Below are 22,573 nucleotides of genomic sequence, written 5' to 3'. Positions count from 1 at the left end.
TCCAAATGGACAGCAGGACGCCACAGAGGTTTCTCCATCAAAAGAAATGCAATTCTAAAAGATTAAGATGTTATACTTCAGCACATGGTAACATTTGATGTTTCAGATTTTCTAATCTCCCAAGTGTCACATTTCCAAACTGTAATGAATTAGATGTGACAGGTATATTCTAAAAGCTACTAGTAAAGCTGGTTGTGAATAAAGAAACACTTAATGTAGTGATTGCTAATACATAATGCTGTATTTAGAATGCACAAAGGACAATGTTTCCCATTAGGTAAATGAGAATAAAAAGTGATAAACCATGACTAGAAGAGCAAAAAACCCACTTCATCCAATGTATACAGAAAAAGGACTGAATATTTGGTATCAAAAAGCTTGTTTGGTTTTTCTCCCATGAAGCTACTTGTTTCTTTTCATTCCTTGTTATTTCAGAGATTTCAAGAATCTCAAATGACAGCATTCTATCAGATTTTAGTGGAGCTTTCTCTTGAATTATCCAGACTTGAGGATGGAGAAGTTTTCTCAGACTTAATTAATATCACAGTGAAAATTTCAAATGAAAGGCTTTTTAAAGCAATGTATTTAGCCACTTTTGATAAACAGGTTTCCTTTTAGATATACAAAACAAATGATACAATCTTCTTTATTTAATGACATACACTGTGGTTTATGCCATCAGCTGCTCCCAGACCTTAATTCCTAACACAGAAAATGCACTGAGGCAGCTATATTTCCCTGCAGCTGGTCTTCCTCATATACAATTGAAAAGCAAAAAGGTATGTATTACTTTGTTTTTCCTTACAGCTTAAAAAAAAAGTGTGAGCATAGTTAATATCTGTATTTTTGCAATTTAGATTCACCAATATATGTGCAGTGAAGTGCTATCAATTTAAAGAATTAGGGATGCTTTTAGAGTCAATCACCAGGAAGACTTCCTGCCCAAGTTATACAGCATTAAAAAGTCAAGAATGCAAGCTTTACAGCATGGGCTATTCAACCTAACAGACAAGCCCATAAAAAGATTAAATAGCTAGAGGACAAAGTTTGAAAACCATGAACTGGAAACACAAAATATATTTTATCAAGGAATATGATAGATTCTTCATAAGCTTACATCTTTATATTAGATTTGGATGTCATTCTACTTTACCTAAATCACAAAGTATTGCCTTCAGTGCCACAGATTGCTTTGTGGACTATTACAGTCTGCAGTACACATTCAGGTTATCAGATTAGATGATGGCCTTATATAGATGCATCTATAAAATGCAGAAAAGATTACCAAAGTTACCTACTAATAAAAGACAGCAAGCCACTAAAAGTCTGAAACTACAAAGAACTCTGGTAAACTGCATGCAAATTAATTTCATTTAGTCTCTAAATCTTTTTTATTTAGGGAAAGCATGTATCTTTTTTAAGGTGAATTGAAGCCATTTAATATATCTCAGGTATTCAGAGAATAAAGAAGCTATAAAATTCAAAAGGCTCAATGAAGAGGAAACAAACCCAAAATATTTTACTGGTATCACTGAAATTTGAAATGTATCACTGTATCACTCAGTCTTCCTCTAAATTTTGATGAGTACGGGTGACAAAAAAGGAACATGTATGACACCTGGACAGGGAACGCAAGCTTGGATCTTTTTTTTTCAGAAAGGTTGTTTTCTAGAAAGGGTGTTTATGTGTTCTTCCACAAAGAAAAAAGATCTGTTGATTAGACTGGTCTCACTACATTGTACAAGGCCTTTGCATGGGTACACACTGGAGGAAGCACGTGAGAAAATTTGTTCCTAGTTAAGAAAAGACCAGCACAATCAGTCTTAGGTCTCAATAAGGGAAGTAAAATGCTTGAAAACAGTTGAGGAGGGAAAATGAATATACAGAACTTATGATCTCTCTTCTACTTTTTCATGACTGGCAGGAAAGACTAACTGAAGCGATGAATTCCTATTGTACCATTCTAAGGATCAAGATTCCACCTTCTTTTTGTCCATCTCAAAATGCTAGGGCATGGCACAACATCATTCACGCTCCCAGCTAGCAGGGAAATCTAGCAAAAATCACACCTCCTCAAGTACAATTCCCTTTGGAGGTCTTCTTGGAACTGTCTGACTGTACAACCTTTTTAGTCAGTGCTAGTGCCTGATAAGACAACTGAATCCTTTGTTAAGAATTTCCAAAATGAAACAGAAGTACGAATTAATTGGTATTCTGACTGGGACTAATTCAAAGGTGTCGTCTAGTACCTTGGGACACGGTGTGTTCTACTTTGGAGAGAATCAATCAGTCAGAGATTGATGAAGAGGTGGTGAGGTCAGGTTTGCAAATACAGAACCATCTGCAGAGTCTCCTGGGTTGGTACCTGCAGCATAGTAATTTACAGGAGCAGGTGCTTCCTTTTAATCTACATTTTTTTTCTGCTGAAATTGTAACTTTATTGAGAAAGTGTCTGCAGTTTGTCATTAAGAGGGTACTTTGTTTATTGTTGCTATTAACTGCTGAAAGGTTTCTGAATGTTGTAGTAACCATACTCCTTAAAAACACAGGTAAGAGTAGAGGCTGTGATGTTAAATATGTAGTGTCAATTATATGCATCTTCAGAAAGCTGCTACACATAAACATACTGAAGTCCAAAAAGCAGTTTTTAAAACAATTATTTTGTCCAGAAAGGAGCCATTTCTTTCTGAAAATGGATGACTGAAATTATCATAGTCGTTAAGATTACAATTTATTTCTGTTTACAGCCATAAATACTTATGGAGAAAGGAGGCATTCTGAAACAAAAGAAAAATTCAAGAATTCCAACTGGAATTTCCCACCTGAATTGAGCTTGGTGGGGTGGGCACTCTGGTAAGTCCCCTATGCTTTGATCCAAAGCATAGCCAAAGGTCGGTAGAGAATACATTTGAATTCAAATTCAGGCTTCTGGCTTTGCCACACCTCATACTCTGCTCCACCTCTACTATAATCTACATAACCTCTAGCCTAAGATCTCTCAACCTGACTCCCAGGTCACACAGACTGTCTAACTTCAACTAGCAGCAAAAACTGAGGGCATGCCCTCAGGTGTTGTAACTACGCTCACATATTACAGAGTCTACGCAGGCGTGTACACCTCCTTCTCCTCTTCCTGCTCCTCACAAACCTACTTCATCCCCTTCAAACTCTTTCCTCTTCACAATTCTAGAATTGTTATTGACAATTTTTGGGGGGTTTGCTTAATGTATTTTATCTACCCTTTAATTCTTAACAGAACAAAAACTACATATGGGAAAGTGGATTCTTCGTTTGGGTTTATCACCAAAAAAAAAGTCACTGGACACTGGCATGTGGATAAAACTTAGGCTTGTAAGATTCATGATATTAAAAACCAGAGAATGTCATCCTTCACCAATCAGGAAGGCAAAAACACAAGTCAAAGTGAATCTCTCACTAAAGAAACCAACAGAGATAGAAACGTTTATTTCTTCTTATTCTGCTTTAGACATTAAGGCTAAACTAAATGTCTTAGCCTAAAGCTGACGTCTAATAAAAAAAAATTCACACTTTTTGACTATCTGGTAGTATATTGGGTTTTGTTATTCCACTTCCCCATTCTTTCAAAATTTTTTCATTACAGTGTGTAGCAAATTTTAGAAAACAAAAGGACAGTGACTAGCAACTGAAAAAATAGAAAAATCGCTTGTTCTGTCTTTTTATTTTTGTCTGGTAATGAAAGACAGATCTACTTATCTGGAAAAAAATATTAAAATGTAAAAGTCAGAATCAAACCACTTAATTAGCCGTTTTTTCAGTTTTTAATTGAACTAATTTAATTTTTATGTGATCTGGCATCACCCGTAATTTTCATTTAGTTTCCTTTTCTTACTTCTGGGAAGGTTCCCTCTGTTCCTAGCAAGTTTCCCTGTCACTCTGATGAATACTGAGACAAAGAAATTGTTCCTTTCCCAGACATAACTGACTCATCTGTTGCTAATTTCCCCTTCCTATACCTTACGGAGCACATGGCTCCTTCCTATGGCCTCTTGCTGTGTACACATTCAACACATCTTTAATTTCCACATTTTGCAAAATTTTCCAATTTTGATAACAACTTTACAACATATGTTTTCTCTCTATTCTAACCTAGATAACAGAGAAGAAAATCAAAGTATTGCCATGAATCCTGTAAGCAAATCTATTAAACGGCTTTTGAACAAAAACATGGCTTCCATTTTCTTATCATCCCTTTTAGCTGTACATTCTTTTCCGTAACAGCAAACTTACATGGTTTCTGTTGCTCAGTATATTTTTTTTTCTTATTTTGCTACCTTCCTCATGATTCCGTGCTTTCTTCCTGACCTCTACACGAGCTATGCCTCTGCAAAGGCACACACTAAAGAAGTAAAATGACCAAATGTGGATCTAAATTTTCATATCTCAGCTGTTGGATCTAGCCACAGGCTCACTCAAAACTTACGGTGGCCTGTAACTTAATAGCCTTCTGTTGGACACTTTCATGATAAATAACTCTTAAGTGCATAGGAATTTTTGGAAGTGTATTTGCCTTTGGTTCAACACATCCCTGTGCTACAGTCTTAATAAGAGAGCAGCACAAAACAGTTCTGCAAATTCTCTGCACCAGAAACCCTAACAGAGATATTGCATTTTTCTGGCCTTTCACTTATTCTTCACTTAATTTAACTTTTGATTCAATATTTTACCAAAACAATGCAAGTTAACTATTTTCTTAGAGAAACACTGAATTGTAAACTTCTATGTTAATAATTGTAATATTATACCGGCAGTTCTAGAAAATTCTCTCAAAGTTTTATTTAATCAATGAAGAAGGCCTAGCAACTTGCATTTAAAAAAAAATGCGTTAAATTCTATTGCACTCAAATTCTATAGCACTCAAAAATTGTATTTAGCATTGTACGGGCCTAAAAAATGTACTATGTAGGTTGAAGATCACATGGCACTAATGTTTATTTAAATTACAGTAGTCTCTTCATAGAAATCTACCTTGAAGCACTGTTTCCTTTCTGCATTTTCTATGCTAACTTGAGCTTTTGGAAATTGAATGAGTTAAACATCACTGTGTTCCTCTTTTTCTTGATGTAAAACTCATGTGATTTTGAGTCTGAATTCTCATTTCAAATGCAATCATACAATTCATTTGGTGCTAAGGTAATTTAGCATTCAGGATCTTGCTCAAGTCAAGATAGTTAAGTTAGATTAACTATATACAACTAAAAAAACAACAGGTAAATCCTTCACATGAAAATGTGACACAAGGCCACACAAATTCTAAGTAATTTTATTTGAAGTTCACACAACGTATTTTTTGCACTAGGGAAGATGGACAGAATTTGCCACAATTAATTTAATTTACTGCTGACTGAAAATATGCAATGTATTAAAATAAGTCTCAGTGAGTAATCAGGATCACCAGGTCAACTACACAATATTTCATGAGAATAAAGTTGCTATTCAGAAAATGAGTGCTCTTTTTCTTGCCACTCTCAGCAGCCTTGCTTATTTTGCATATGGTTGCATGTTTAATTAGCAATCCTTCTGTAAGTGTCTGCAATTAGCACAATGATGATTAATAAAATAACTCCTTTAAAGCTCCATTTAGGCAGCAGAACTGCACAATCAGGTATAATTAATGCATCATTAATAAATCATGGCTGATTAACTAATCTGTTGATTACAAACACATTACTGCACAGTCTCCCACCTGAGCTCTGGTAATTTTTCTATCCTGAACAGAAACAGTGACAAAGTAGTAGTAAACTATAAAAAAAATGCATTAAGCAGCAAAGATACTGGTTTGGTCAGGAAATTTAGATAGCAAGTATGTTTACAATGTACTGTGCTTTGTTCATTATTAGACCTCTTGAGGAAAAAAAAAAAAAGTATTTGTACTGTCTGTTAAATGTGGACAGATAAAATATAATTGCTTCCTTAGTTCATTTATATTCTTAAGGAAGGGTTTTTTTGCAAAGCATCTCAGATTATGGGCCAGATTCACTCTCTGCATAACCCAGTAGGAAGTAGCGAATGCAGCAAAACAAGCCTGCAGTATTGCCCAAGAAGATCCAGGTCAGTAGCCAGAAAGTTATCAGTTTGCTTTGTGAGAAGGCAAGGTCAGGGTGGCTGCTAAACATGTTGTTGCAACGTTGCTATTAAGCTGCCTGCATAGCCGAGTCTTGTAGCTGATGATCAAGTCCATGTTTATAAACCACATTTCAGGTCCAGGAACTTCAGGAAGAAGAAGAACATGCGTTTCCATTTGGAGATTCTTTTGCTTGCCACCTAGCTCCTGGGCTTTCTAGTGCATTAAAATCATATTTTTAGTATGTTCTGTGTAGTGGCAGGAACTAGAAGCTTTTATTTCAAATGAATCCTAGGATTCTCACACTGTAACTTGCCTCCAGCTAGTCAGACTTAAGTAAGATGTAAGTTACAAGTTATGGTAAAATTCAAAATAACTGGAAATAGGGCAACTTGGCATGACTAAGTTCGTCATAATTTATAAGGCTGACATCCAGCATTCCCACAGTATTAAAATGCCTTTGAGTTTAAATCCCTCATCTTGAAATATTGCAAAGACAAAAACCAAAGCAAAGCTTAGGACAAAAGCGATTTGAAAGGGAAAACTGAGTTTTAGCTAGAGTAACTGAAACATTTCAATATTCCTAATAAATTCAGAGAAAGACCAGAACACTAAAGCAAAAAATCACAAAAACTGAAGCCATACACTTCATGAAGAAAGTTACAGAAGAAACTTTTAGTTTAGGTGCAAATCTTCAGTCTTTGAAAAGTAAATGACATTGCTGTAACTAAGTTTTCTTTCTGATTTTTGACCAGTTTTTTCGTACATCACTATGCCAATCTGTCAAATGTTTCTGTAAAACTTTAATTAAAAATATTGACCAAGCAACATTTAACATGAGCCACTGCAATACCATCCCTCTTTCAAAAATACTGTTCAGAACAGAACTACAAAGCACATCTCTAAACCATTTCTATTTTTTCATATTTTAATTCAAGTAAATTAATGAACATATGAGCATCATATATGGCAGATGTATGGCAGAGAAAAGATTTTTTTTTTTAAAGGACTGTAGTCAGATTTCATGGAAAATTACTGGAAAAGGGAAAAAGTTTGATTATTTTATCAATCAGAAAAGTTTACAATTCAGTCCAGGAAGCAGAAATGGCTTTTAACATGGAATCTGGAAATAAGAACAGAATCATTAAAAAGAAAAACAAGATAGCTGTCCTTGGACATTTTTTGAGGTCAGTGCACATAGGAAGTGGCAAAATGAAAGTGAAGAAAACAATGCCAAGGATCTTGAAGATGAGTAGTGATTATTTTCAAGCAATTTTTTCAAATGGACAGTAAGTAATCAAATAATTTTGAGGCCAGTGGTGATTCACTGCCTAGAGTGAAGATATAACTAGCATAATATGAATAATTTGAAAGTGTGGGAGATGAGTGTGAATTTCTTCAGAAAGCCAGGTTTCCTTTTAATACAATAGCAATTCGCCCCGCAATGTCAACTCTTCCATCATTACGCACTGAAATCTTCAACTCTCCTCCACGGCGGGAGCATTGAAAAGCTAAATGGAAACAAGAATCCACAGTTAAAAAAACCCTAGTATCTATCACAAATTATTTAAAAAACCATGAAAACTCGGGGAAAGGAGAGCTCTGTCTTCACAAAGCAAGCAGCACCAGAGCAAGCACTGTAGCAGGGACTCCCTAGATGAATTGTCTTTGCGGACGAAGATTAGCTGAGGCTGTATCTCAGGTTAGAACTTGTCTATCAAGTGACAAAAATGCTAGTTAAGACAAAGTAGTGAAGGATAGTTTGCTGCAACATGGCCAACCAAGTTTCCTTTGCATACCAAAAGCAGTCCTGAATTCTCCCATTCATGGGATAGACAATTTCTGTAGATAAGAAGGAAGAACACCAGGATAATGGGAAAATAAAGCTCAAACAGGGCAGTGGAAAAAGCCTACAAAGAAACAAAGATGCTGCTTCAGCTGTCACAAACTGAGACCAAATTCTTACATAGACAGGAACAGATATTGATTTATATAATCCTGAATGTATAACTTAATATAGCTGGATAAAGTTTAAGTAGAAATAGCCTTCTACCTGTAAATAATTATAGAACTAAACTTTTGCTGAAACTGTTTAGTCATATACAGGTGAGACGATAATGCTCACCTCACATGTTCAGTCTGCAGACTTACTTCAGCAGTCCAACTTTAGTTGCACAACTATGTGATCAGAAAATGGTCTGGTGCAGATGGCACCTAGCAAAGGTTTGGGTTTAGTGTTGTTTCTGTCAAAGGCTATAAATAGATGAAGAGGCATTAACGTTCACAGTCTCCTTACTCAAACTTCCAACTACTGCAAAATTTCTTCAAAGCTGAAAGGCGTGGTTTTCCTCACAAACCCATAATTTGAATATTGGACAGAGATTGTAATCAGATCATAGGACCTGTAACGGATGGCATATATAACGTATGCTTTAAAACAATTTCTCAGCCACTCAGAAAGGTCTTCCTTATAACAGGATATTAGATTCTCACCCAAAGCAAACACTCCAAAACAGTGGAAATGGCAGCTATGTAAAGATTCATAAAGAAAGACACTTTCTGTTCTTTTGCACTTACAGAACCACCAGTTATTGTTTTTAACTTGTCAGAATAACAACTATGTATGGAATGCCTTCAAGTTGAGTATTTTGGACACTTAAAGATCCAGACCACGCTAAATTTGATCAATTACTATTGCCAAGTGTGGATACACAGCTAAACTCTCCCGCTCTCTCATGACAGCAGATTTAAATAAAAGCAATTATTTCACTGTGAAATTGAGCATGTTGATATCACAGAATCATAGAATCATGTACCACTCATTCACAAAGCAGCCAGAGCCTTGTAGTAGTATTATCCTGTTGTTTTGAAGAGCTTCTTATCAGCCTGGATGGATCTCAATGACCACTGCTTACAGAATTTGGGGAGTAATGGATTTTCTTCATGACATCATCATAATAACATCAACTCAGGAACAAGTGCCACTCTCTTAAAAGTATCTATTTTTAGAAATTATTATTATTTGGGTCAAACTTCTAAACCCTGTAAAAGGACTGATGAAAGCAGCACTTTTTTCTTAAGTGAAGTTAAGATCTCCATGACTTTTTTTATTCTAAGAAAGAAGGTGGATAAATCTGGTGGTTGATGGAGGGAAACTCCTCTCCTTTCGCAGAAATGTTACACTTGTGCATAAATCTGATGTGATCAATCTCTGTGTTGAGATTACCTGGGAAAGATGAAGACTATGATTATAACTGCAAAACTCTTCATGGGAATTCAAATTAGCAACAACTTAAATACAGGTAGATTTAAAAGCAACTTCTTCACACACACAAAAAAGTAAGGAAACTAAAAAGTTAGAAGATGGGACAGATTTTCTGTTGAAAGAAATCCTAGCAAAATTTGTGAAAGCATGATCTTACAGTTATCAAAGTAAGGTTTGGGTTTTGGTTGGATTTTTTAGTTTGGGTCCCCACCCCACCTCCCACAAAAGAAAAAAAAAATGCTATAAACCTGTTCTGTACTGGGAAGGAATCAGAGAAGTTAAAGGCAGTAACAAGAACCAAAATTTCCCTGCAAATCTCTACAGTTGTCTGAAGTCAAGAGGTACAGAAAGATTCCTCTAGCTTCAACCGAGATTAAAAATTGTACTGGATAAAGCCCCTTTTCTTCATAATTATTTGCTAAATCCTCTAATCTGTTTGGTTACATCAAATTCCTTATGTATGTTTATAAATGTTATCTTCGAAATGTGAAAACTATGTGAAGGGCTGGATACAGAGGTAGTGCTAAATACTGCATTCATTAGCAATTATGAAAGTCTATACATCTGATAGGAGACATAATAATATTTAAATATTGCAGAGACTCTTCAAACAAAAAAAAGGCAAGGACTGATACCGAGCTCTGATTTAACACCCAGCTTAAAATCAAGGACATATACATAATTTCAAGAAAGATTGTGAAGTATTTCACCTTGTAAAAAGGCTGGAAAATTCTCTTTGTAGTTGATGGGAGTGGTGGCTGTTGTTTGAGAATTTGGTCTAATAAAAGTAAGAAGAGAACTCAAACACAGGAAATTATGTCTGATACTTCAGCAGAGATGCAGCTGACCTCCTCCTTGAGGTCACAATATCCAAAGAGATCTGAACATAGATTTAATGCTCTTCATTTTTATATTATTTCATATGTGATCTATTTTCGAACTAAAATATCTTTCATTTTATGGAAGAAAATCTTCTTTTATTCTTGCAATAAAAGGTATCAGATATTACAGAAGCTACTGCAAAGATTTCTAAAAATTCAAATGATGGTCGTCTTTATTAATCTTTGGTGATAATGTAATCTTCTTGATTGCCAGCCATCTCTTACAAATAATCTCATTAATAATAGATTTTGCCCCAATACTACCTCATACCCCTCAGTCACATGCATGTAAGGAAAAATTATTTCTCATAAACACGTAGAGACCACATATTGATCAGATGTCAAATGAACTTGTTCTCTTTAAATTCATTTTGTATGATAACTTATCACATATCCTTTAAAGACCTTATCAACAAAATCCATTTTGAGATTAATTTGACCAAATATAGGAAAGCTTATATTCAAGGTAGCTGTTTGTTTGGAAAAGAGTTTACTTTTATGGACAGGGAACCTTATTAGATCAAGGATCCAACCTCTGTTCGAAACAAAATATTACCAAAGACTTAATTGCGGTCAGGTACACAAAAGAATTGTAATCCCCTGCCACCTCTTAGGGAACCAGATAGCAGCTAGGGTATTTTGTGTTGCTTCTGTTGTTCGTGCATTCTCTGGCAAAGCACTAGAAACTTGAGAAGCAAAGAGACACCCAATGCCTCTTGTGTTGTCATTTATTAAGTTTCTCTCATTTTTTTCCAAGTTCTTCAGTTTACTACTTAACAACAAGTATGTGATTTAATAAGCATATCTCACTGACTGAAAGAATACCAGTAAATCTCTTCTTTGACCTCAGAGGGACAGTCATCTCAGACTACTTTAAGGATTAATCATTTAAAAGTAAGACTGCAAATAAAATCACAAACAAAATTTGCCTATGCCTATGTATTTTGTCCCCATGCTTACATATTTAAAGCCAATCATGTTCTTTCTGTTCTTGTAACATGACTATTCTTTCTTATATCATTCCTTGCTACCACGTAAAACATCATCATGCTGAGGAAAACTGATCTTCATACCTACAGAGATGTATCAGAAACCAGTAAAAAGCATACCACGAGGCACATTCCGTAAGTAGAATCTGTTAAAAATACCTATTATCTAGCCATAATAACACTAGCTATTCTAAACCCTAAGTTTCCTAAAGAAGTCACTGAAGGAATTAATCTGGAGTAATTCTCAAGAAAATTCCACAATCAGGCAGAAACCATATGACTTTTTTCAGTATCATCTTAATATACATGAGGGGAAAGGAAAACACTGTCCAAACTGTACTGAGAAGTACACATCATTAATGAAAACGATACCTGCTCCCAATACCCAAAATGCAAGCCATAAAGACCAAGGAGTAAAGTGAAATTCAATCAAAAGACATAAACAACATCATCTGAAGTTCACCAAGCTTCAGTTATGATGAAAGATCATGAAAACTAAAACCCAAAAGCTGAGATCAAAACCTAACTGCAGAGAGTTACAATCTAGAAACTGATACTACGAACTCCCTGCAGGCATGATGTTGGTGGGTAGGAAAGAAAGCCATTTCTCAAAGATCACCTGACACATAAAATATTATATAATGTTCTATTCATATTGAGAAAATGCATAGGGATTTATTGCTACAGTTTGGATTGTAGTAATAATATAACTTTTCCTTTTCTAGTGAGTAGCTTTTACATAAATGGGCAGCTTTGCAAGAAAACATTTTCTCTTACCAAGCATTTCTTTCTTCCCCAGCTGCTCCGACCAGTAGCTGCTTAAAACAGCATGAGCAGATCCTTAAAAGAAATTGGAAAATAAAGTATGGAATTAGATTAGAATCACTACTTTATAGAGCAAGTGCATTCCAAAAGGTACATGCCACAAACAAATCAAGTGCCACACGTGTGTTTAGGACAAAAACACCTAAGAGTCTGCAGCAGACAGAACTTTAGGCTTTATCATTTATTTACAATAAAGCAGTATTACTTCCTCATCTTCTGGCTTCACTGGAAATTTTGCCTAGGTGAGGGCTTCATGATTAGCCACAACTGGTAGGAATAACAAATAGGTGGGAGGTTTTTATTACAATACTTGAGCCGAAGTACTCATTTGTCTATCAAAAGTGGTTTCCTAATACCAGAATCTCAAAATACTATATTTAAAATGTTATTCATATGATGTTATTCAATGAAATATGAACAGCTAATCATGAAAAATCTGAACAGACTTTTGAGTATTTTTTAAAAATAGGAACAAGTGCATAGAAGTCAATGTGTAAAACAAAACTATTTCTTCTCCTAACAGTTTTCACAACAAAACCTCAGGGTTTTTTCAGTTTCGAATATTAGTAAGTATCAGGCTCTAACTCAAAGAGATCTTTATGGTCTCACCACAGCTTCTGAAAACTAGAAAACAGTTTCTTGTTTCCTGACTGGCAGATGGCTTAAAAATTTAGGAGGACTTCTCAAATTCATAGCTAGAAATGCTGCTTCAGTCTACCTTAGCAGCTAGGGACAAAGACACCCTTCTGGAAACTCTGCTGTGAAGTAACTATAATTACCAGGGCTCAAGGACACCAGGACATGCAGCATTATTAAGAAATCATTACAAGAGATTAAAAAAAGATCTGAAAAAGACACAGGAATATCTGGCCTGATGACAGCAAGAAGCTGATTTTTTCTGAATGAGTTAGCAGCAGTCATGAAAGTTTTCAGTTTAATGAGCACACTTCTACTATCCATATGAAACAGTAATTTATGAGAGACTCCAAAGCACAAAACCAGATTCATTAAGTTTAATGAGAACCTCTTAACTGAACTGAAACAAGAGTTATTTATCACACCAACATACCTGTAACAGGGTCTTCCAGAACTCCATACCAAGGTGCAAAATATCTGGAGTAAAAATCGTGGCCTTTATGCTTTCCACTGGAATTTCCCTTAAGAGTGAGTATGAGTCCTTTCACCTTTCCCGTCTTTTCAGCTGATAAAAAGCATTGTGCGCTCACTTGCAGTTGTTCCAAAACAGACCTTGAATATAATTATAGAATTTTAATAGCCCATATTCTTCATTTTACATTAAGTATTGAAAAGAAACATAAAACTACTAAATCATCTTCTCTACAATCCCAAAGCAGCCACAGCAAAACGTAGAGACAAGATTCCTAGCACTGTCCTCCCAATTTCATTGGACAGAAGGCTACCCTAAATATAATATGCTTTAAGCAAGCAGAGTAAAAATTTCAAGCCATGCGTTTCCTATCTATTTCTGAAAGCAGAGTATCCTGGAATATTAGCTACAAAAGAGCACACTTTTGTTTCAACATTTTAATCACTGAAAGAAATATTTCACCAGAACAGAATGCAAAGAGCAAGCAAATAACTAACACCATTCAGATCCTCATGGGATTCTAAAGCACAACAGCCTCAAGTCTGAGAAGCTGCAGATACCTCCTTAAAAAATAAAGTCTGAAAGAGCAAAAATAGTTCTCTGCTGAAGATATTTCTATCTCCCCACTAGCCCACTCTTTAAACATTAGCTCAGCCAAACCGCAAGTGAAAATAATAGTAATTTGGCCTGATTAAAGAAGTTGTGTTTGGCCAATATCTATCCAAATCATACTTGACTTAATGAAGTTCAGCTCTCTCAGATTAACAAATGGTTTGGAATAATTTGAATTGGAATTTTCTCTGTTAAGCTACTTATGATGCTGTTAAGCATGGGTAAGCAGATTACAGTCAACTGGGAACAAGAATCCATGGTATTCTGTTAATGCACCCTATCTCACTAAGAGGACCTTTACAGCTATGCAACTAATACTTTTTCATTTGAGAAGCAAGACTCCTCATTTCCTGCTAGGTTACTGAATCTTTTTTTACTCAGACGGATGGGGAAAATGCACCATCGTTAAAATAGTTTCCTACACCTCCTTTTCTTGGACATAGATTTCAGATTGATCTTATTCAGCTTTGCAGGTTCAAGCAGCTCACATTAGAAGATAAAATCCTATGTTAAACAGTTATTTAAAATTAAGAGGTTTTAACCTCCACCCATTTAAAAAACAGATAAAAGAGCCCAGGATGTAAGGAACAGAGGTCAAACACGCAGATTCAATTTCTGCACACTTAATTTAAAAAAAAAAAAAAAAAAAAAAGCATGACACCTTTCATAAGCATCACTGAGGCGGACTAAGAGTTTCTTTGTATCAGGAGAATAACGGAGATCTTGAACAACCATGTCACCAATGGCTGCCTGGTGGAAAAGTTAAAGGAGACAAAGAAAAACCATTATCATTTGAGTACAAAATATTTCCTTAACATTTTTGTAGAACAAATTCCCTGCTAGAACAGGGCTTACACAGGGTCTCTCATGCAGCTGTCAAGTACATGCAAGCAAGAAAAGTAAATGCACCAAGTGCATGAATGGGTATGGGTAGGTGCTAAGAGCTCTGTATATGTCAACTTGGAAAGAAATTCAGGGACCTAGAAGAGGGCAAGGACACTAGATTGCTCTCACATGCAGACAACAGGCTGAAAATGCCACTGAAATAAATACTGACACTCCAGTCAATGGTAGTGGGAGACAAAAGTGCAACTGCAGCATTTTGGAGAATTCCATTTCCTGAGCTGCGTGACTCGGACCTTTAAAGTTGAGTGTTTCAAGTTCAGGAGTACATCAAGCAATGCCTTGTGGCCACTTCTTAGCAATTATAAGAATCACTATGGTTATTATAAATGTGCTTCTAAGACCACATATAGATTATTTTTTTTTACCTTTATTAACTCTTCTACTTCATGAAGTACCTGAAGAAAAAAAAAACAAACCACACTGTAAAAAATAGAATATATATATGTCTATCTATCCAACTACAGACAAGACAGATAAGACTGACATACACATACAGATATAAACACACACTTTCCTTGAAAGCCTTTACTGAATAACACTTTGACTGACCTGTGGGTAGGTTACATAAAGTGGTAAGTCCAGCACAATATAATCTTCCACTTGTCTGGCTCTTAATTCCCCACTCAGTGTCACAAATGTCAGAACTGAATTTGTGTTTTCTAGAAAGATAACACTGCAACATTACCAAATACAAGAATTTTAATCTGAATTATAATAGAATAGCTCGGTATATGCAGAAAAATTAGTTATACAGCTAAAATAGAATTAACTACAGTAAACCTGTATTTTGCATATTGTGAGACAAAATCCCCAACTACCTCAACAAATAATCTTCTGAAGGTAACAAGCACAGCAATTTCTGGGGAATCTTTCCTGCACATTCCTAGAATGAATGGAAATTTCCTTTTAATGGAAAGAGAAATATTCCTTATTCATCAAATTCTATTGTACCTCTCCCAGGTGACAGCTAACACTTTTCTTAAATGACTAATAGTAGGGCACTGGAATCCAAGTTTAGGCATCAGACTACCTTACAATTACAGAGCAGTTGTAAAAGACAATACCTAACGGATTTCCAGACGTGTTCTCTAAATGTTCTGAGTATTTAATTGCTTTTGTTGCAGAAAATAGAGGTCTTAATTATAAGTAAATTTTCTAAAATGTTATAGTAATAAATAGATTGTAAACATACTTTGTATGTGAAACAACACAGCAGCTGCTGCAAGTGTAGCATGACCGCAGAGAGGAACTTCATTGGCTGGGGTGAACCACCTGAGTCCAAAGCAGGAACCTTGACAATAAAGTTTACTATGCATTATTAAGTGGAAGAAGTTTATAGCTTCAATTTATCTCAAAACTTTACACAGAGTGATGTCATTTCAGTTAATCAAAATGCACATTATAATCAGCCTTGGTCTTAAACACGACTTATTAGGAACCTATTTTGTACTGATATTTGAAATAGCTATTGCTTTTGAGTCAGGCCAACAACAGGAGTCTACTTGTAAAAGAAAAAAGCTACTTTGTTAGAAAAGCAAAGGAAATACAGAGCAGAAATGCCTGCCAACCTGAGCACTAGGCCTGTGAACCAGCAGCATCCTTGAGAAGCGAAGCTTGCACCTTTGAAGCGCTGCTGGGTAGCTAGACATGTCAAGATACCATCAGTAAGCACAAAATTAACAAACTGTAACAGCAACTTAGCACCTAAAAAAAGTGAAATATAGTCTGGAAACAGGGTAAAGCATCCCTAAAAAGTAAGAATCGGTAACTGCTACTGGATGTTCTAACTGGAAGAACAGGAAAACAGTCTGGAAAAATAAAAACTGCTTTGAGAAAATAGAAAACATCATTATTTATTGGCCGTTCCATGTGAAAAATGGGAATTAACAGCATTCACTGGCTTCTTCAAGTGGTGGTGTCCTGTATTCTCTTATGTCTCTGATATAAAAATTACTTAATTTTTACCCGAATTGGAGCTTCTCAAAGATCTTTCTGTGCTGCATGTATTTTTGCCTCTCCTAAACAGGTCTGCACAAACCTTATATGAGATCATGGACCCTTGCCAGGGACACACGGCTGACTCCAAACTCCATGACATAGATCATTGTCAAACTGAGACTGTTATTTTACTGGTCCCCCTCTGGGCACACTTCTGGGCTGAGTCTGGTTTGTCCTCCCACTTCTGGGCTTGCTGCATCCTCCCCTCTGGAATCTATTTAATGTGCTTGGTACCATACATATACATGTAAGTAATCTACTGTAAGTATAACTACTGTTACATTATTGATGTTTGATTACTGACTAGTGATAAGTTTGTAGTAACCTGTAATACCGTAGATATACACTTCTTGCTGCTATTGCTGATTCCTGCTATACTACTGATCATTTATAATAATTTGTAATAGCTTGAGATATATATATAGTCACTTCATTAATCATAGATATACTTGCTATTGGTGATTTTTGTGGTATATGTAGTAATTTTTAATAAAGTAGAGACCTTAGATAAAGCCTTTGTGTCCTGGCATATTATGGAATCCTAGAGCGTCACAGTCACTACTTCTATACGCTTGCAGGCTGGGTTACACTGTAGGGGTTAAAGATAGTTTTTTTAGTATTATAGAACCTGTATCAGAGCTAGGTCAGTTATGAATTATTTTGCTTAAACCACCAGTCAAGACCGGTAAAAGCCTCTAATACATACTAACCCTCCACTAGAAATCATATTTCTATTTGTTGTTTAAAAGAACTAGAAGCAAAACGCACTATACTTGGTTTCCTGATGTTTTTGCAGAGTTCTTGTCCCATGGTGTTTAAGAGAATGATTACGAAAACATATTTCAAGTGAATAATTACCAAACAAACACAACCAAAAGGTGCAAAAACCCCAAATGATATTTAAAAAAAACCAAACAACAAACAACTCCTGTCATTGCCCCCATGAAAAATTTGTTCATTGAAGTCAGTCCCCTATGTAATGAAAACAGAGTCCCAGCAAAACCTAGTGGATGAAACTAATGGACATGGCAGAGAAGTGCTCTGAGGCACGGCAGAGAACCCAGCTGTACGCCTGCCCTGCGGCATTAATGCACTCCCCTAAGTGGGAATTGTGGCTGAACGCAGGAGGAAATGGAGTCACCCATGACCGACTAGAGACAGACAAGCTCTGTGACTCAGAACACCTGCCTGGATGCTTGAGACATGCAGATGTACTCAGACTAAGACGACATTTTGTACTCTGATAAATTAATACATCTCTAAAATAACACAGATTTTTTTAAAGCTAAAATGAAATTAAATGACTGATCAAACTCATACTCCTGCAAAAGCATACTCTTTGTCCAGGAGCCCTTACTACATCAACTAATGTTCCAGAAGCAGATGACAGTCTCATAAACAACATTTTAATGTTCCTTGTCTCCTCTCACTTCCCCCCACCCCTCAATACACACATTTGCAGGTGTAGCTCAGTGACTGAATTCCTTCAAAAAAATTGTGCATCTCTTCAGCAGCTGTACAGTTCTGATGTCACAAACTCTAGTCCCATTAATACCAAAAGCACTTTAATGGGAAAGCAGCTGGAGCTTTATATGCAGTTGAATATGGATGACTTGGAGGAAAAAAAATGTGTAAACATACTGGCAAGGTGTTAAGGCTTAAAAAAAGTTACCATGAAAAATGAAAAGTATTACCACTTCCTGACTGAAGCAATTAGTCTAACCCTAAAACAAATTCCATTTTATTAACAACAGGAGTAAGCAATGATAGCTACTATTTTAAGAAAATCCTCTTTAATTACAGAGACTACAAAATCCCAGTCCCCATACAAGCAATCAACTGAAAAAGAACTGTTTGTTTGCACAGTGTTCAAGGGTCTCTTTTGGACAGCCAATAACCTCAGAGATGTTTATTTCTCTCTGCCACTATATCATGTCAAAGCGACATGATGCCAACATGATGTCTTAACCTGGAATCTAACTCCAAGCTAGTGGGGTTCCAGCTCCCTGGCTCATGCCATCACACAACTGCAAAGTAAGTAGATTCAGTAAACTGATTCAGCTGAAAACTAATCCACAAAGTGATTCTGAACAAACTCTGTATTTGTCTGGTATTTTCTATCTTGTCTATTGTCTCTCCATTTCCTCTCCCATCATATATACATCCCCTACCAAAGAACACCAGTGAAGTCCCTCCACTCAAACCATTCAAACAAGCAGCCTAGTGTGTTTGATTTGGGCAACTTCAGATTTCCCAATTGTGTTGGAAACCTTTATTTTCCAGTATTGGCTCCATAGACAACTTGTGAGATTTTGTGACAAACTCAAATAGTAGCTTAGTTACCCCAGTGATGACTTCCTAAACATCCAAGCCAGATTCTACTCAGTTTGCAGTCTTGTGTGTTTGGAATAAGCATGTTCCATCTCTATCTTCCACTTGTATAAGAAGTTATCTCGGGATATTATTAATAGAAAGGCAAGTATTAATTGAAGGATCTTTGCACAGCATTTTTAGGACACTTTCTCTGTACAACTTATTTAGTAAAAGACACTAAAACAAATTCTCTAATTCAAGAATAATAACTGTTTCCATATTGTAAAATGAACTTGATACAGAGCACAAATACTTTAAAGAATCTATGTGCAAAAGGCTCATTATTATATTAAGTACGATACATCACAGTTCCAAAATTATGCTTTAGCCGTCTCACAAATTAGCATCATTCCTTACAAATGCACCCACAGTGTCTTCCTATTCCCCTGTAAGAGATTTTGGTGGGTAAAAGGAAGTACCCACTTCTGGTAAAGTCATCTCCAGGGTGCAGTTTTCTGATGAAAGCAGTTTCTGAAAGATTCATTTCTGTTGCGATTTTTTGGTGCAATTCTTCACCCAGGTCCTAATGATGAAACCAAAAATCCAATTAAGGGCAGGCCAAAAAATGCAGAATCAAACTTTATCAAATAAATACAGACATTTAATTTTCTATTATAATAAACATAGGGTTTAGTTTAAAACACTTTCTGAGAGGGGAAAAAAAACCCCAAACTTTTAAGCATAAAACAGGGTAACTAGTTCAATCAGTGTGATACATAGGCACTTCTTTCTCTCCTATTAGTTTACAAATTCTTGGAATACATGGAAAATAAAAACACCAAACCCACTAAATTCAGTCTTTCCATGAACACAAATCTTCTTTTTAAAAGTTATGACTAAAGTCACACTGAGAAGTCAGTCATTATTAACATAATCTAAAAATAACTACAACTTTTTGAAACTCTAAAAAATTCATGCCAGCAAGAGGTACGTGGTAACGGCTAGGGCAATAACCAAGATGGCTGATCAGCCCTTATGGCTGTACCCTTGATACTGCTCTGAACAACAAGAACAAGCTGACATGCTAAGTCAGCAGAAGCCAAGAAACTGAAAAACAAAAATGCTGTAGCTCACTACATTCTGCTCTAACTGCCTACAGATTTAAACCAATGAACACTGAGCCCAGGATACACGAGTTGTAGCAATTACATAAAATTAGACTTCACCTTTGTTCGATCGCTCGATCTCCACACAACTATGCTAACTGGCCAGGTTTGAGAATCTGGTTTTTAAAATATGAAACAAAATACTAAGTGGACCTGGTCAGGTTCATCCTCTGCAAGATAAACATTTGCCCTGCTAACTTTACTTATTTCCCTTAGTAACTTTAATCCTTTCCCAGCCAGATTTCATACCCATTACTGATGGGTATCATAGACCTGTATTTGCAGAGTGCATTCTATACAGTAAAACAACAATCTAACTTTTTACAGTAACAAGTGCCTCTCCTTTATTCCAGGAAAACACTTTTGTCAATTACTCTGAAGATACTAAACCACAACAAAGACCAACCAGAATGTTATTAAAAACAGAACTTCATTGAAATACTGCCATCCTGTGGCACTTCTGAAAACCAAAAGGGCTTGCTTTGCCGGTCTTGCCTGACTCCCAAGCTTTTGCAAAGCATCTCCTGAGACTGAAGGGAACAGAGAACAGAAACATTGCTGCTAGGTGCACCACACTTTCTTGGAGCATAGAATTAAATTATGAATTAGCATCTCTACTTAAACACTAAAGCCTCTAGCCCCAGATACTGTAGAAAATAACTTTAAAACCCCAACATTCCAAAGGCAACATGCAAATAAGTTGCCTTCACAATATATTAAAGTAATAAAGCAAAATTAATATAAAAAATGCAACTAGAAGCTCATAGGTTTTAAGTAAGATCACTTTCAGAGGGAGCATTTAGATTTCAGGGGGGCAACAATACCTCTGAAGTTTCATGTTCCAAGTCATAACTTTAGCTGATCTGGTAAGTGGGCTATAGTGTAGGAGACCTAGATAGGCTTAGGAACATCTAGAGAAAATTCATATTGTCAGTAGAAGCTACCGCCATTGACTTCTCTACATATATTTTCATACTTAAAATTTTCATCAAGTGTTACCATACAAATAATTTAAGGCCTATACATTTCTAATGCTGTTTAACAATTAGGTTTTGGTAGAAATTGTCAACTGTGTATAGATTAGTACCAACTGTTCAGAACGCCCTGATGAGGATGACTACTGTCAACTGCGCTAAAACTACCATGCTTTGAAAAAATAAAAACTCGCTGTTCAAACTTGGCCAAAGCTGAATCTGACTCAGTAATGGTGAAAGACTCAGATCCAGGTCAGTATTTCCCCACTTTCTTTCCACAGAAAGAGAAAAAAATAAAGAAAAAAGGAGGGAGGAACACAAAAAACACACTAACACCAAAACCCACTTTTAACACTTCATTCAAAAACTACTGAGTATTGATTCTGTTACAGCATTTCCTTTCAGAGATTTCATTCTGAATTCCCGGGCTTTAAAAATTAAGCCATTTCTTTTTTGCATAACTCTGTTAAAACAAAGTTAGTATATTCCTTAAAAAAAAAATTAAAACCCACAAAAAATTCGAAGCGTGTCTTGTATGAAAAAAAATTTGATGGGTAAAAAAAAAAAAAGCATACCCTTGCACTAATTTCTCTGTATTCTGGAGCAACAGCAAACAAAGCTTGCGAGCAAAACTCCTGAGCGAAGGAAGCAAAGTCTAATGCCGTGCTGAGCGCTCAGGTCAAGTACAGAACGGTAAACGCCACTGCAGTCCTTCACAGAAGTTATTTTTCAACTTACATTTTCAAGCAGACAAACTGCCGCAGGATTTCCAGAAAATGGCCGGTTTGTAAATGCATCAACCGTAAAAATAGGAATTTGCATTGTCATTTGCGCCTATTTAGTCTTAACCTGTCCTCTACAAGGTGCTGTCTGACCAGTTTTACCCTTAACGCCAGCCGCGCTCTGTTAATGTTTCCCCGACGGCAGGAGGGGCCAGCGGGCCGCCATCCCGTCACTTCCGAGCACGTACGTGGGCTCAGGCGTCCTTCCACACCCCCAGCGCTCGGCAAATTGCTTTCAATTCTTTAAAAACGATCTTAGCCTCCCCCTTCCGCCGCTTGCCGCCAGCTCCAGAGCGCTCTAACGGGCCCTCCCACCACAGCAGAAGCATTTACGAAGGCGGGAGCCGTGCGAGGCCGCCCGCGGGCGCGGCCTGCCGCGGGTTTACCGCAGCGGCAAAGCCGAGGGGAGGCGGACTGCCACTGCGTGCGCCCATACGGGAGAAGCCCCCCATCCTCGCCGCCAAGCCTGCGCCGAGGCAGCCGGACACCCGGAGGACTCCGCTATGGCGGGCACGGCCGCCGGCCTGAGGCGATCCCCGGGCAGCCGTTACGGGCACGCGCCCCGCCCCGCGCGCTCCCAGCGCGCAGCCCGCTTGGCGCCAAGCGCACGCAGGCACCGCGTGACGGCAAGAACAGTGCGCACGCGCCCCG

At 36.8% G+C, this 22,573-nt stretch overlaps 1 protein-coding gene across 1 annotated transcript; it reads right to left on the bottom strand.

The window, feature by feature from the left end:
- Positions 1 to 5,286: 5,286 nt before the first annotated feature.
- Positions 5,287 to 22,186, bottom strand: PBLD (phenazine biosynthesis like protein domain containing). Its single transcript, XM_040605341.1, has 9 exons — positions 21,879 to 22,186; positions 19,484 to 19,583; positions 15,882 to 15,980; positions 15,239 to 15,348; positions 15,055 to 15,084; positions 14,445 to 14,533; positions 13,133 to 13,311; positions 12,016 to 12,078; positions 5,287 to 7,614 (listed from the first exon to the last, which is right to left on the bottom strand). Exons 1-9 carry the CDS (start codon positions 21,966 to 21,968, stop codon positions 7,502 to 7,504), a joined length of 873 nt encoding a protein of 290 aa, XP_040461275.1. The 5' UTR covers positions 21,969 to 22,186; the 3' UTR covers positions 5,287 to 7,501.
- Positions 22,187 to 22,573: the final 387 nt, after the last annotated feature.

The sequence above is a fragment of the Falco naumanni genome, chromosome 9, assembly GCF_017639655.2.
Source record: "Falco naumanni isolate bFalNau1 chromosome 9, bFalNau1.pat, whole genome shotgun sequence".
NCBI classification, from domain to species: domain Eukaryota; kingdom Metazoa; phylum Chordata; class Aves; order Falconiformes; family Falconidae; genus Falco; species Falco naumanni.
This window is presented reverse-complemented; position numbering and strand designations above follow the sequence as displayed.